This window comes from Dermacentor variabilis, chromosome 1 (genome assembly GCF_050947875.1).
Source record: "Dermacentor variabilis isolate Ectoservices chromosome 1, ASM5094787v1, whole genome shotgun sequence".
NCBI lineage: Eukaryota > Metazoa > Arthropoda > Arachnida > Ixodida > Ixodidae > Dermacentor > Dermacentor variabilis.
The window spans coordinates 242,449,034-242,464,496 of NC_134568.1; the positions used below are offsets into that span (position 1 = coordinate 242,449,034).

Here is a 15,463-nt window from a genome sequence, read left to right on the forward strand (position 1 = left end):
ATGCACCACAGAAGTACAACTCAAACATTTTCATTCTTTCAAGGACGTCACAACTAGTGGAAGGTATTCTGCACTAACATAATTATTTTGAGATTTCCAGTAAATACGTAGTCCTCATAAAAAGTATCTAAATAATTTTTGCCTAAGCGGTTATACATTAACCATGTAGGCTTCATCAACTTCTGACATCACTTGGTCTTGGCAAACTTGTGAGCTGACAAGTTTGAGCCTGCAGTCACTTCCCTCCATATTTGTTTCGATGAAGGCTTGCCCTTTGGTGCTACTCTGGATCCACCCCCGTTTCCTGTGATTACCACTAGGGGCTTCAAGGCCCACACCCTCAGGAAGACTTTTCATGCACAAACCTGGTTCTTTCACACTTTTACTAAGACAGACATTGAAAGCAAGGATGACATAGCAGGCATGTTGGTTACAGAAGTACTTTATTAAATAGCTTTGTAAGTATTCATCTTGTGGACATTTCCTTATCCTCTTCTTCTGAATTAGCTGGGGGAGCATGTCTCCTTCTCATGCATACCCCAGCCCAGCCAATCAGAACTTCAGCAGCGGATGAAATGGATATTTCCACTAGGTGGACACAGAATACATCCCCTGTGCTCTGTCCTATCTTATCTGTCCTATCTCCATGTATCTTACTCAGTAAACTACTGGTTCAGCATGTTGGTCACCTTAATCAATCTTCCAATAGCTCAGCACTTAAAAGGTATACAATACAAATAAGGCACTGTAAACCCAAGCAGTTAGGCTGGCGATTGCTGCTGTTATGCACCATACAGGCTGAAGCAATGGCTTCACCGTAGCTTTTTAAGTTAACTTTACTGAACTTTGAATTTAGAGAAGGCAGAATATAAAAACAGACTAGCATCTTTCTTATGTGCTTCACGCCTCTGCTTTTTTGTGTTACTAAAATAAGTATGTTGAACCTAAATGAAATAAAAGGAAAAGAATATTGTCACACTAATTTCATTTCACTGTCTTTTGAAAGTTATAGCAAGATTTTTTAATTGCATTACGAGTTGTTACTTGTTTCAATCTTAATGTTCATTTCTCATACTCCAATTGGACTACAACTGTTCCCTCATCCACAGCTATCAAGGCCTTATGGCAACTTTGGAAGCTCTCTGAACTGAGTAAATGCTATGCATTGCATCATTTATTAATACATTTTCATGGCTGCCTTTAACCTCTATAGTTCCTTATTAAAGCCAGCCTCTCTCTTGTGACCACATTTAAAGAGCTTGTGGTAATGTATGCCTAACAAGAAAGATGGGCACTTTGTAATGCTAGTATGCTCTAAGTAAATTGTTTTATGCAAGAATTGCTGACATAATTGTCTGACAAATACTGCATCATGTTTGCTATTTTGCTTTCTGTTTCAATTTCACTGCATCTATACATTTTACCAGTGCATGAGTAGGGTTCAAGGCTGTTCTCTAAAATGCTCATGAGCACTTATCATGATCAGTTCCCCATATAAGTGGTTTTGCTGATGAGAATACAGGAATACAAGCAAAATTGACATGGAACCAACATATATATAACGTCTGCATGACTGCCTATCAAAAGTTATATTTTCTGAGAAAATAAACTGGAACATGCATCGCGTAATGTAAAACTTATTGCATGCACCGCCTTCATTAAGATGATACTAGAATATTCAACCGTTGTTTGGAGTCCTCATCAAGTGACGCTCAAGAGGAAGTTAGAAAGGATACAGAGTCTGGCGGCACGTTTTATTTGTTCGAAATACCAAAGGAAGGAATCGGTCACGCTTATGTTACAGCGCTGCAACTTCTATCTTCTTGAGTTACGTAGGAAAAAATATAGGCTGAAGGTGCTTTATCAAATAATGCAGGATCAACTTTAGATTGATAAGCTCAAATATCTACATGCTCCAGGCAAAAGATACCCGCAAACTAACCACGACTACGTCATAAAGCCGGACTGTACCAACAGTGATACATATCGATACTCATTTTTCCTGGATGCGATAGAAATGTGGAACCAATTGCCAAACGCTATTGTTAGCCTAAAAGATGTCACCGACTTTGAAGATGCTGCTGAAGCATATTTATGGGAGTTTTCGAATTAGTTTTGAAGTGCCAAGTGATATGTGCAACTTGATATTCATTGTATGTATTTTGACAAATGTCAGAAGTGTGCTGAACAGCATTCAAGTGAACATCTTATTCAGTGTGAATTGATAAGTGTTAAGCAACTTTACGTACATTGACATTGTCCATATTTGATTTATGTAATTGTATTGTCCTCTCTGTTATTACCCTCTATGAGGGTTGACAGTATTAATAAATAAATAAATAGACAACGAGGAATGTGGGTAAGAACACTTTATTTTCAGCACACATGTTTTTTTAATGAACGGCTGTTATACTGCTAAAATATGCACATTTAATAAAAGTACACTGCTCTGCTTCATCACTCCATGCTAAGTGCAAGTATCCTGTACCAGGAAGTCAAACCAAGACGTGGGATGTTCAGTCTGTGAAAATAAAAACGAGTTTGAAACATTAACGTGCAAAAACTAAAGCACACTCAAGAAAATAAACACAGCACAGGAACATATCCAATGAATCAGAATTACCTTTGAGAGCAAACATATAGTTTCTATGCCACAGTGAAAAAACCTTATTCATCCGGCTTTTTTTGTGCGTGAGAAAATATGAAAGTGCATGCGTTCTCCCCATATTGTGTATCTGTCATCTTTTCACACACAACAAAGATGTTGTCTCAATGTGCCCAACTGTCTTTGCATATCCATTTCTCTGCTCTCATACCATGATACCTACAGTTAAAGGCTGTAGCAATGCTTAGCTTGAATGAACCAACACAAGCTACATGCACTGTGCTGTTGAACATGGCATTGTAAGTTAAGATTCATGCACAGCACATTCATGTGCTATAAACATTTGATTGTTATTGTAGGCGAGATAAATAAAAAGAAGGTATGTAAATAAGAATGTTCCCTAATAAGCTGTGCAGAAGTACTCTCCCGTTTGGACAGACGCCGAGCACAGCTGCAGTGAACAAGAAGCCAACTTATACAGCATTTAAAATCTAGGTTCTAAATGTGCTGCAGATTTTTCTGAATTCATGGTCGAAAATCTAGGTGTTAAAGGTGACAAACATTTAAACAGGTCTCTATTTGGACTGGTAATGCTATGTGTCACCTAGTTTGATAAAATATGCCATATCACTGGTCTCCCAAGCTAAGGCTGCTGTCCAGTTGAAAGTGCAAATTACTCAATTATGTCTAGGGCACGTTTGAGCAAAGGGCAGCCAAGATTACTGTGCCATTGAGGTCTATTTCCTGAAATCTGATTTCTTCTCAGAAAGCTACCTCTCTAAAAAAAAAAACCTTCCCAACAACATAAACCTTTCTTGAGAAAAGCCATCACACTGGTCCTTGAACAGTAATTACACAGTGGCTCCTTGTGATGTAATGTTATGTACGTCAGCACCTTACAAAGTACAGGAAAATTTAATAATGGCAGCGTGACAGGTATACAAAAAAGTAAAGGGATAAAACATAACACAGGCTGCCATCAGTGTTCATATCTCTACTTTAATGTGGATGTTTTTAGCAGTGAATACATGTTCTCATTAAACTGAGTCATAATATTACAAAAGCGAAGGGCAAGGGTCTTTACATTCTAAACTGACAAATGTGCTTTATTACGATCCACCGCAATACAGGAGGCGTTTTGCAGTGAACGGTCACGTAAGGTTTTGGCTAACTACGGCGGGCGTGTCCTGCAGCGAGGCCTCTTGTGTATTGCGGTAAAGCGTATTATTGTGACAAGAGCTAACCTGGCATGTATGGCTTTAGCCAACAAAAGTTCTCAAGACATCATGCATCCTGCTGCGAAAATCTGCTTTGTTGAGAGTAGAACATTAGGTTCGTCGCTGACAGAAACCATACATTCGAGATTCACGTAAATCTTTCCCAATATCGGCATGCTTCACCGCAACACACAAAGATGTTGCGGTGATAACGGTGGTCGAACAGGCTGGTGCAAATGTTTCGACAGGGGAGCGTGCCTTCATCAGGGCAACTGCTTTCCTTGGCAGTTTTCATATACGTGAGCCCCCCCCCCCCCCTCCACTTCCAACAGGGGAGATTTAGCTGGACCTTTGCCAAGAAACGTACCGGCAAGCGTTTGGTAGTGGCTGGTAGAGATGCAGGAGTCTAAAAAGCGTTGCGAAATTCGGTTCCGTAAGGTTAGCTTCACCGCAATACAAATATGTTAAGCAGTTAGACATACATGTTTTGCGGTGAATCATAGCAAGGGTACCTGGCCTTTGATGCAAAGCAGCTTCCCAAGAGGAACGCTAATCCAGTGGCTAGTTATGCAGTTCCCCGCATGCGAGTGAGTTCCCTGCGTTCGGCGGTTTCCCAGTGACATACAAAATGACATTGATTGACTGTGTTGTAAAAGGGCGACGGCACTATATGCTGATGCAAAAGCGTCGTTTCGCTTGCGAAAACTGCGCTCGGCTAAAGAGAACACCTTGACTCGCATATGACCAAAGCAGTTGAACAGGAAACTACGAAATTACGTAGCTATTATGGAAGAAATCAACAGTTAAGAAAAAAATGAGCGTGTAAACATTAACTGGCTTACGAGGTCGACAAACCAATGGTTCAAAGCATCACAGCCACGTCCGAAATAGCGCTGAAGGCCGGCCAGTACACTTAGGCGCCTCGGCGCGCGTAATGTAATAGGAGACGGCAGGTCCACAAGTACATTATTAAGGAACACATATGTCGGCAAAAGCGGTCACTCTTCAGTTCTGACATGCTACACCGCGTAACACTAGTATACTGCGGCGAAGCTGACTTCAGGACGCCGATTTCTTCAACTCATCTAGCGAGGCAGGTCCGTTTATCACGCTTGGCAACGTTTGACATTTTCTGCATTAATTTCGTTTGTTCTTTTTAATTTTATTATCACAGTGACCCTGTATCACGCAGTAGCAGAGCTAGTGCCGCGTCTTAGCTGCGTTAGGAAAGGTAAGCGTGTATGCAGCAGGCACGGCGGCATTGGCTCTTGTTTGGAAACTTCAAGAGACGCTCTTCCGCGGAGCGATGCCATTTGTATTATTAAAAGAATGCAGGTGATCATTAAATGAGCCGCAGCAAAGCTGTAAAAAAGCAGTAATAATAACGCTGTTCTAAGATCCTCTCGCTCGAGCGAGATGGTCTTAGAAAAAAAGCGCGATGTAACGCGATCTGACGGAACAGCTCGTCATGCCAGTGTTTTCTTACGTCCTCGTTCTTACGCGCACCCTCCCCTGAATCAGACTACTGAATGGTTCTGTGCACGCACTGACGATCCTGACGGAGGCAATACCACTCACGTGAGCAGTTCCATATAACATGCCACGGCCCATTCCACATGCCGGCTGCAATTTGACGCGGCCATGAGGCAAAATATGCGCACAAGGTACCTAATGGTAACGCATCAAACAGCTCACAGCCCCAATCCTTTATTACACGCATATAGCGTGGAAAGATGAATTACTCACGCTCTAAGTGGGCACGGAATACGAACCGCTTCGCAGCGCAGCCGGCTCCGTAAGACAGACGCCATGGAAATGAGCGGATGTGACATCATGGGTTATAGCGGACGTGACGTCATGGGTGAACGTAAACATTTCGGGCACCTTTCGTCTGCTGTGCCCCGGGCACAGCAGACACGGCCTTTCTTGAATGATGTGTGGTTAGGTTGCCAGCAGAGTGCACCAGTAAGTGCTATTTTGCTACAAAATTTGAGCGAGAACAAAATAGTGGTAAGCGCGAAATGTTTTTTTTAAATTTTCGATGATGTGCAGAAAAAAAAGCATTATTATTATTATTATTATTATCATCGTCATTAGACTTGCTAGATTACCACTAATGATGCTGGCGTATTCGGGAGTGCCTCTATGGGCGTTCTCTGGTTCTATTTTTCTCTACGGATAGTTGATGCGGAGGAGGGCAAGAAGGAATGGGAATGTGTGGCGGAGCGCAAGGGGCGCAAGCTACAGGGCTACAGGGGTACAGGAGGTTAGTCTAGCTGTGGTCTAGCCTCCGGAGCGGGCTGCTGCCGGCGCGTTGGCGGACAGCCTCGCATTTACCGTTGTCTAGCCTTTCCCGACTGACACGGCATGACGTTTGTAAGCATCCAGTCAAGGATACTATGGTGTCGAAATAGGTGAATAATCATAAACGTTTCGGCCGTGGCTTTGTGAAGTCCGTGAGCATCGTTGACTGGCGTGAAAGAAGTCGACGGATACAGCGTGCGTCTGCCTTCGGCAGTGAAGAGGCTGCCGTTAGCACAGTTTCGGTAAAATGATTAAAGCGAAGTGCACGTGGAAGGTTCAAGGCGACCGTCCTGTGTCTGACGCAATTGTATACTTCGAAGACAATGAAAAGTAAGTTCGACTGCTGTGCACCGTCCACTACATTCCCTCGCTTTCGGCCCTGTGTGCGTGTCATCTGCTGTGAAGCAAAGCAAGTGTTATTAAAGATCGAATGTAAGTTTACACTTTGTAGGGTGTTTTTCGGGGAGGTAGTAGGCAGAGAAAAAGTGTGCCGCCTTCATTTTGTTGCAGTTGCTTGATGTTCTTGCTCCGAATAATCCCATGGAGAATTGGCTATTTTTATCTCATCTCTGCGCGGGCGCGGTGATGCCAAGCCCTAAAGTGTGGGCTGAATGGATGAGCTATATAATTGACCTTGAGGTGTACATTTGTATAGTGGGAACTGGTCAGCTTCAGCATTCAAAAAGTACCGTGTTTATATTTGTGGGGAACGCATTCCCGCTTTAGCGCGCAAGCAAGACCGTAATTTGAAAGGTGTATGTCCGCTCCCTTATCAAGAAGTGCTTCCACGAATTTGGCAACTTTTCGTTTCTAAAGAGCACACACGCTTGTATATTGTATGTGTCGGCTTGTAGTTGGCTTATTCAACCATCTTCCTACTTATGAGTATTTGCGAGCAAAGAGGAAATGCAAACTTTTAGCGGAAGGTTTTCTCCTAGCTACTATCGTACGTGCGCGCGTAATAATAGGAACGTGTATCTGTAGTATCGTACATTATGTGTTGTGTTCCAAACCAGTGGCAGTCAGAGCTCATTTGTGTTTTCACTGTTCTGTCTACCCTTTAGCATTGACCTCGAAGATGCAATTTCTGCTGAAAATTGTGTCCAGCTGGAAGCACCAGTAGATGATGATGTCACTGGTAACTACATTGTACCAGCCTGCCAAGTATTCTTGTTCTGTGGTGAGACACATCAGATGAGCAGCGTGTCTATTCTGTCCGAGGCCAGGGTCATCGAAGTCTATGGTTACCATGGAGAATACTTAAGCACCCTGAAAAATGAACTTATGGAGGAAGTGGATGGCATGTCTGTATTTCGAGGCGACCTTAAACTTACAAGACCTTTGAAAGAATGCTGCTTGAAAGTGAGTAAAACTTTCTCGGTTGCACATTTTCAGTTGGTTGCATGTAAATTGATATCAAGGTTTTATGTAGTGCTTATTTATCATCATGCCTAAGCACAATGTCTGTAAGAGCAATTCTTTGCCATTTACAGCTGTATCATATGAAGCGATTGTTGTTTATACCTCTCTGTTTCTCATGACAGCCACTTTTTGATGGGCCAAAGTGCAAGTTAATCATTTATCATTGTTCCACTGATGCCAAAGTCTTTACTGTTGTTTATTTTTTAGTGCTTCTGCCAAGAACTTGTTACTGTAATTTGCTGTTAACCCTTGAATGTGACAATAATTCTAAGAGGAGCTTTAGGTCAAAAGATGCGAGATTCTCATTATATGTTATTTCCGACTTTGTTTCCAAAAATGATGCTCGGACCATTCATTTTTGTATAAAAATGCACAACATGAGTTGGACTGAAAAATGTACCTAATGCAGTCACAGTGGCTCTGATACTGTAGTGTCAAGTGGCTGCTGTTTTTTATCAGTTTCATGTTTGAACAGAGAAAGCAAAACAAGACTTAATTTTCAGTGTCATATGGAAACGTTGAAGGGTTTCAATATTTCATTGTCATAGACAAGCTTTTCTTTATTGCCTACAGAGGCAGTCTGAAAAACAAAAACAAGTATAGAGAATTGTGAAGTCCTTTAAAAGAAGTATGTATTTTAGAGACAAATTATAACTATTTAATTGCACTCTACAGTAGTTTAGGAACAAAGTGCTCTGCTTCATAACAGTTATTACAGATAACACCTTAAAATATGCATGCAAAATAACCAGAACTTTGTTATATAATGCATGAAATAAGAAGTATGGAAGCTATGTAAAAAATTAGTAGCTTCTCAGAGCAAAAATAATTGCTTATGATCCTGCTTTCATAGACAAAGGCTGTTACAACATAAAATTATTCCAATCCATTTTAGTCCAAATCTGCCGTTAGCCCTCTGTGATAGGTCAGAATGGTGCGGGTGCAGCCCACATGGGTGGGCACCATGCCCGTATGGGCAGAACCCGAGTCATTTTGGCCTATCATGGAGTGATAATGGCGAATTTGAATGAAAACAGATTGGGATAGTTTTACATTATACCAGCTAAGGATATCGGCTTTCTGAGCCATATTTAAATGATAATGCTGTTTTTTTTGTTATATGAAGTGTTAAGTGAGCAGTTAATTCAGGTCTTTTTGCACCTTATGTGATGCACTTTTTCGCACCTTATGTCATGCCTTCGGGCCCTTAAGGTTGAATAAATGAAATGATATGTCATGTGTTTGCATAAAAGCATGGAAAACAATTTTAGATAAACAGCAAACACTATCTCGAAACTAAAACTGGATGAAATATTCCAGAGAAAGCTGCCTTTTTGTGATAGTGGTGATGGTAGAATAAAAACAGAAGTACTAGTGGCAATATATTGAGGGCACCTGTTTAACTGCAATGAGTTCTTAATTTTATTTTGTAGCACCTCTCTTCTTGCAGAAAAAAATTAAAACAATATTGCTTTATGAAGGTTATATTGTTGCTGAAGCATTTAAGTTGGACGAAGTTTCTCATAACAGTAAGCACCACCACTGCTTCCGCCCTGCTAATCACTACTCGCAAGCTGTGGTGAAATGGGAATCATCATTTCAAGGGCACAGATAAAAAGTGCATGCACTAATCTTCAAAATTAATTTGTGGAAAGACTATACAGCTTTCAGTCATGCTACCTGGTATGACATGTCCAGCATAATCATACAATACAAAACTTGTTTAAATCTGTAGACCTAAAAAAATTTATAGAGCTACCTTTATCCTAACATTGTAGACTGGCATCATTAGTTGAGAAGTAGATAAAAATAAAGCACTTATTTTGGCATTGGTATTTCGGTGTATTGTACCAAGATCATTCAGGGCTATTTGTGTCATTTCTTTTTTGCATTTTTGCTTTGCATGCTTGCAGTTCATCCCTCTGAAGTCTAAAGATTCGATGTGGCTGTATGGAATCAAAGTGGTGGTTCAGGAAAAACCAAGGCCAGACACACTACAGTTGTTTCCAACTTCGATGCCTCTAAAAGATGTTGAAGAGAGGCTAGAAGCTTCAGGGGCACAGCTGAGTGAGAAAGCCGAGAGCCTTAAGCGAATGATGGAACTATTTCAGGGAACCACTGGTATGCTGTCTGCAGCTGCGATGTCACCTGTTTTTGCTGGCTTTTCAACATTATCACGTGGTGCCCCGCAGCAAGTTCCAGATGGCATGGCACAGTTTTACAACATGTTTCAAAATGCTGGTCTGAAATCACAAATGCAACCAACACCTACGAAGCAAGCACCCAAGCCTCCACTAGCTGCTGAGTCGGCTAGAGAGGCTGTGCTGCCAACACCAAGTGGCACAGGAGCTGTTGAGACTGGCCAGGATGGGCTTCTTGCAGGCATATTAAAGCTTCTGGAGAATCACACAGCCAAGCAACAACCTCAGTATGAACCTCTACCACAGGCTGTAGCAAAGGCTAAAGTAAATGGATCAGAGTCAGCATCCTTGGACAAGGAATTTATCCTGGAGCTTCTTGAGAAATCTGGGGTTCTGAACAAGCAAACGGCCACTGTACTTCTTGCAGAAATCATTCAGAAAACTGGAGCCACAGTACAGCTAAACCAGCCACATGGAGATGCTGAAAAAAACCCTACCAATGTTCCTGCTGAAGATATCGCAGCAGGACAGCCTGAAGTTGCCGCTGAAGAGACAGTACTCAAGGTGACATCAAGGGCAATTGGGACTGATAACGAGCCATCCAAGGAGGCTGGTTCACAGACTGATCAGCCTGAACCTGTGCCAACAGCCAGCCAAGAACCGCAGCAGGTACCAGCAGCACTTACAATGGAAACTCTTCAAATGCAAAGGTGAAGTACATTTCCTTGTCACACAATTTTTTGTGTCTGTATGAACTTTTATTTTCTGAGCAGGAGGCCGTCAGCTCAGTAGTCCTGCTGTGTAACCTCAATAATTCCAATTTTGCATTGAATATTTATTACAACCAGCTTTGGTTCAGTTGCCATCATGATGTTCTAGTTATCACAGCTTATGATCGCATGGGCTCTGAAATGAGTGACAGGGTTGATGAAGTTAGTGAAGTTAATGCCATAGAACTTTCCGTATGACAAAGTATTTCACAGCCTGTCTTATGTTACTATTTTGTATTATGTGGAACCAGGCAGTTATCTGCATAGTTCTTCCATGCCTCTAAAAGATGTTGAAGAGAAGCTAGAAGCTTCAGAAGTCAAACAGATGTTCCGAGCTATGTTCACTGTTGATACCTGTTTACAGGTACCAACTGTGAAAGTATCCCAGAACGGCAGTGAATGTAGCTCAGCTCATGTCATCCATGTGCACACACAAATTGGACACAACACTTAATCCTTGTGTCTGTAATCCTAGCAAAATATATTCTTAGAGAAAAACAGGAGGCAGATATATTTTTTTCTTTTCAAACAAATCGCCAGTAAATTCTGGCATTTAAAACTATGTAAGCAGCCAAATACATTTTGTTGAAATTCCTCAGATCTTATTGTAAACTGTGTTTACCTGTTTCGTTATTGCAGGAAAGGCACTGATTTTCGGTCAGTCTGTATTTATTATTTTATATCGAGAAATATTAAAGAACTGTAACGTATGTAATGACCAAAAAGTATCATAATTGTCTATGTGAGAACAATGCAGAAGTAATTGGTCAGAAAATTCTTGAATATGTATTTGTGGAATTAGGGGTTGGGCACTGAAAATAGCATAAATAGAAGAAATGAATAGTATTTGTCTTTTTTCACGAAATGTATAGCAAATTAAAATCTCAAATGTACAGATGTATGGGGCCTTGCTTATAGTTTCAACGCCTCTTAGGCCATGCAAATATAATAGATTATTGTGTTTTTCTGGGGGATTGAAGCTAGCTGGTTTGACGGTTCTGCTATGCATAGAAGGATTTTCTCTTTAAAAGCAGAAGCTTGTTATGTCTCGTCAATAAATAGCTCGATAACTTCCAAAACAATGTGGGATCAGGTTCGTAAGTTTAGAGGCAACTACGCTCCTTACACGATTCCCCTACTCTCACCCCCAGGCACACAAACAAATTTAGTAGAACAAGCAGACATATTAGGGCAGCATTTTCATAATATATCAAGCTGAGTAAACTATTCTGCTATATTTCTAAAATATAAGCAATCAGCAGGAAAACTAAAGATTCCGACCACAGGAAGTTCGGAGAGAGTGTATAATGCCCCCTTAACACTACCGGAAATCAATAGAGTACTCACCAATGACAAAAAAACTGCATCTGGTCTGGACAGAGTACATTACACAATGCTTGCTCATCTATCTCCTAATGCAGTTGAAACCTTCCTTCGCTTTTTTAATATAATCTGGGAAATGGGAAAAATGCCGAATGAGTGGAAGAAAGCCATCGTAATCGCTTTCTTGAAAACTGGAAAACCTCCCACAACAGCAACCAGCTACAGACCTATAGCACTTACAAGTTGTCTTGCAAAGTCTTATGAAGCCATTATAAACATAAGATTGACATACGTCCTTGAAACGGAGAACCTGCTAGATAACCATCAGTGTGGGTACAAGAAAGATTGCTCTACAACAGATCACCTAGTCCGGCTAGAACACGAGATACGTGAGACCTTTCTACACAAGCAGTATTGTTTCACTGTTTTCTTTGATCTAGAAAAGGCGCACGACACAACATGTAGGTTTGGTATTTTAAGGGACTTAGCAGATTTAGGAATCCGTGGTAGAGTGCTCAAATGTCTAGCTGATTTCATGTCGGACCGAATATTCCAAGCGTGTTTAGGAACGGTGCTGTCACGTGTATTCATTCAGGAAAATGGTGTGCCATAGGGATGCATATTAAGCACAACATTGTTTGTGGTGAAAATGAACTCGGTCAGTAATGTAATTCCATCCTCTGTAATGCATTCATTATATGTGGATGATCTACAAATTGTGTGTCGTGCATCGAACCTAGCATCCTGCAAACGGCAAATTCAAATTACATTAAACAAGCTAACACAGTGGGCATCTGAAAACGGTTTTCGCTTCTCAAGTGAAAAAACTATTAGTGTTGTTTTTACACAAAAAAGAGGCCTACAACCAGATCCCATCCTTAAGCTACAGGAAACCTCACTACAGGTAAAACAAGAACACGAAGTTTCTGGGTGTTCTGTGTGATAAAAAGTTGAACTTTGTCGCGCACATAAATAACTTTAAAATTAAAGCGAACAATGCACTTAACATCCTCAAAGTCCTGTCCCGGAAGTGCTGGCGCTCTGACCGTAAATGCCTGCTACGCATCTACCCTACTTTGGTGCGTAGCATATTAGACTATGGTAGCATCATATATGGTTCAGCCAGACAGTGTTACATCTGACGACCTAATCCAGTTCATAACCTTGGGCTACGACTGGCAAGTGGTGCTTACAGAACATCGCCTGTCCAGAGTTTATATGTTCACTATAATGAACCTCCTTTACAGCAGCGCAGAGTGCTACTAACTTTTTCTTACGTACTCAGAATTCAGTCCTCACGACAACACATAGGCTTCAACATTGTCACGCAGTGCAACTCACGCTTACACTATAGAAACCAAACTTGCTTAAGCCGCTTGTGCTGCAATATGAGGAATATATTCGGGATTATGACATTTCTCCCAAAGTCCTCCAGGTTGCCACAAAGCCACAGCGTTTGCCCTCGTGGTATGATTTCGCATCGTTATGTGACTGGACTTTGACACATTTAACGAAGACACTCCACATGAACATATTACACAAGAATTCCGCACTCTTCCGAAAAAATATCAAAATTACATGGAATTTTACAGTGATGGCTTTTAAACAAAAGAACACGTGGGTGTGGGGGCCGTAACAGAACATTGGGAAATAAGTATCCGATTACCACAACATGCCTCTGTCTATACAGTCGAAGTCTACGCAATATGGACTGTAGTTAAAAAGATCATCTCTGACAAACATGAAAACACAGTAATATACTGGTTAACAGTAATACACAGTAATACTGATTCATTAAGCACACTGAAGGCTCTACACGTGAAATCTGGATGTGAACCCCTGTTAGGGGATGTTTCAAACATGGTGACATCAAACAAATATGGCGTATGAATTAGGTTTTGCTGGGTACCAAGCCATGTTGGTATACCAGGTAATGAAGCAGCAGATGTGCATCAGTGGCAGCGCATGAATACACAACAAACACGCTTCCATATAAGGATAGTATTGCTGCGATTAGGAAGGCCTTGATGACAAAATGGCAACAAGAGTGGGACAATTGTATAAGCAACAAGCTTCATCTTACTAAACCCGTAATTGGCAAGTGGAAGTCATGCACCCACCAGCAACTGTTCTATGAGGGGATCCTGTGTCGACTTCGGATTGGATACACACATCTAACATAATTTTCTCCTCCGAAAAGAAAACCCGCTGACATGCAAAAAATCCAATGAACCTCTTACAGTAATACATATCCTTATGACATGTCCACACTTTACAACACAGACGGAAGCTTTTACGAAACCTATATAATTTACATATACCTTACAACCTGCCCTATTACTGGCAGATGGCTCGCTAGGGCCATATACTAACATTGACTTTTTAGAGACTACTGGCTATTTACATCAGCTATAATGCACGGCAGGTTTACCTGATTTAACGTTGCGTTGCAGACTTGATTGGCGCAGCATGGCCTGAGTAGCCTTTGCGCCATTAAACCCCAAATAACTAACTAATTAGAACAAGCACTCGCTACCACCACTAGCAAAAAAACAAAAAAGAAACATGAAGTTTTCAGAATTGACCACAACGCATGACACAGCTGAGGTAAAGTGAATATGCATTAGTTGCAGACATCAGGGCTTCGAAGTTCAGGCGTTTCCCATTACAGCGAACTAATATTAAGAGGCATTCAAAACGAGATTGAATGCCCTGTCAAAAGCCTTTAGTGCCCACAGACGCCAGGTTGTACAGTCGACATGCAGATAGCGGAGGCTAGCGTACACCGAATGTTATGCGCCGCAAGTGGCATTTCAGTGCCATCGATCGGTAGAGCAACAGACGATTCCGTACAACGCATAAGCGATTGCGGGACGTTTTTTTTTATTTGTTTTTTTTTTTTTGAAGGCGCAGTCACCTGCTTTTTTAACACGGAGCCCTTTGTTCAAAGCGTCTAAACACAATGAGCACTTCACAGCTTCGCTCCGCATTCTCTGGCTTAGCTTTTCGCATTATTTTTTTCTAAAGGGGGCATCGCGTTTCATCAGTAGGAGCAACCTAACGTTTATCGTTTCTGGACTGTAGACGAGACGACCAAGTTTAAACGACCCGCCGTGGTTGCTTAGTGCCTAAGATGTTGGGCTGCTAAGCACGAGGTCGCGGGATCGAATCCCGGCCCCGGCGGGCGCATTTCGATGGAGGCGAAATGCGAAAGCACCTGTGTGCTGTAAGGATTGGGAGGTCAATCCCACAGTTCGTAACCAGTTGCCAAGATTGGAGTCGGGCATGAATTAGAAGGTAGCTGGCCCATGCCGTCGTCCAACTTATCCACACTGAGGACGTTGTTGAAGGGAAGGACTGCTTATCATCGAGAACGAGGAATATGGGTTTATTTACAGTATCTACATAAGGACGTTGCAGTTCATCAGTTTAGCATGACTGCGAGAGAAAGTGCACTGAGCAGCCGCACAACAGCGGTCTATAAACACTCGGCCCTCCCTCGATTCCAAGGTGAGGGAAACGTTCTACCAGTCATCGTAAACGAGTCGCCTCTCTGCTCGAGGGATTACACACACACACACACTTCCGCGCAGGTTCACGTTCCTCAACCGACGTCAGACGGACTTCGTAGAACTAGGGGTTTACGTCAGGAAATGTGCCTTTTGTTCCCCGAGCTGACCC

At 41.8% G+C, this 15,463-nt stretch overlaps 1 protein-coding gene and 1 long non-coding RNA gene across 3 annotated transcripts in view; one reads left to right on the forward strand and one right to left on the reverse strand.

Moving 5' to 3' along the window:
* Nucleotides 1-2,351: 2,351 nt before the first annotated feature.
* LOC142560388 (uncharacterized) lies at nucleotides 2,352-5,743 on the reverse strand. Its single transcript, XR_012823359.1, has 2 exons — nucleotides 5,569-5,743; nucleotides 2,352-2,521 (listed from the first exon to the last, which is right to left on the reverse strand). It is a non-coding gene; the product is annotated as an uncharacterized LOC142560388 (long non-coding RNA).
* Nucleotides 5,744-6,015: 272 nt separating this feature from the next.
* LOC142560391 (uncharacterized) overlaps nucleotides 6,016-15,463 on the forward strand; it is a 33,419-nt gene continuing 23,971 nt past the window's right edge. The window contains exons 1-3 of one of the 2 annotated variants that reach the window (XM_075672461.1): nucleotides 6,016-6,456; nucleotides 7,191-7,488; nucleotides 9,462-10,399. In XM_075672461.1, the coding sequence (XP_075528576.1) occupies nucleotides 6,374-6,456; nucleotides 7,191-7,488; nucleotides 9,462-10,399 (1,319 nt within the window). In that variant the 5' untranslated portion in view covers nucleotides 6,016-6,373. Of the gene's footprint in view, nucleotides 6,559-7,190; nucleotides 7,489-9,461; nucleotides 10,400-15,463 lie in introns of both variants that reach the window. The other variant, XM_075672470.1, reaches the window with a different exon arrangement.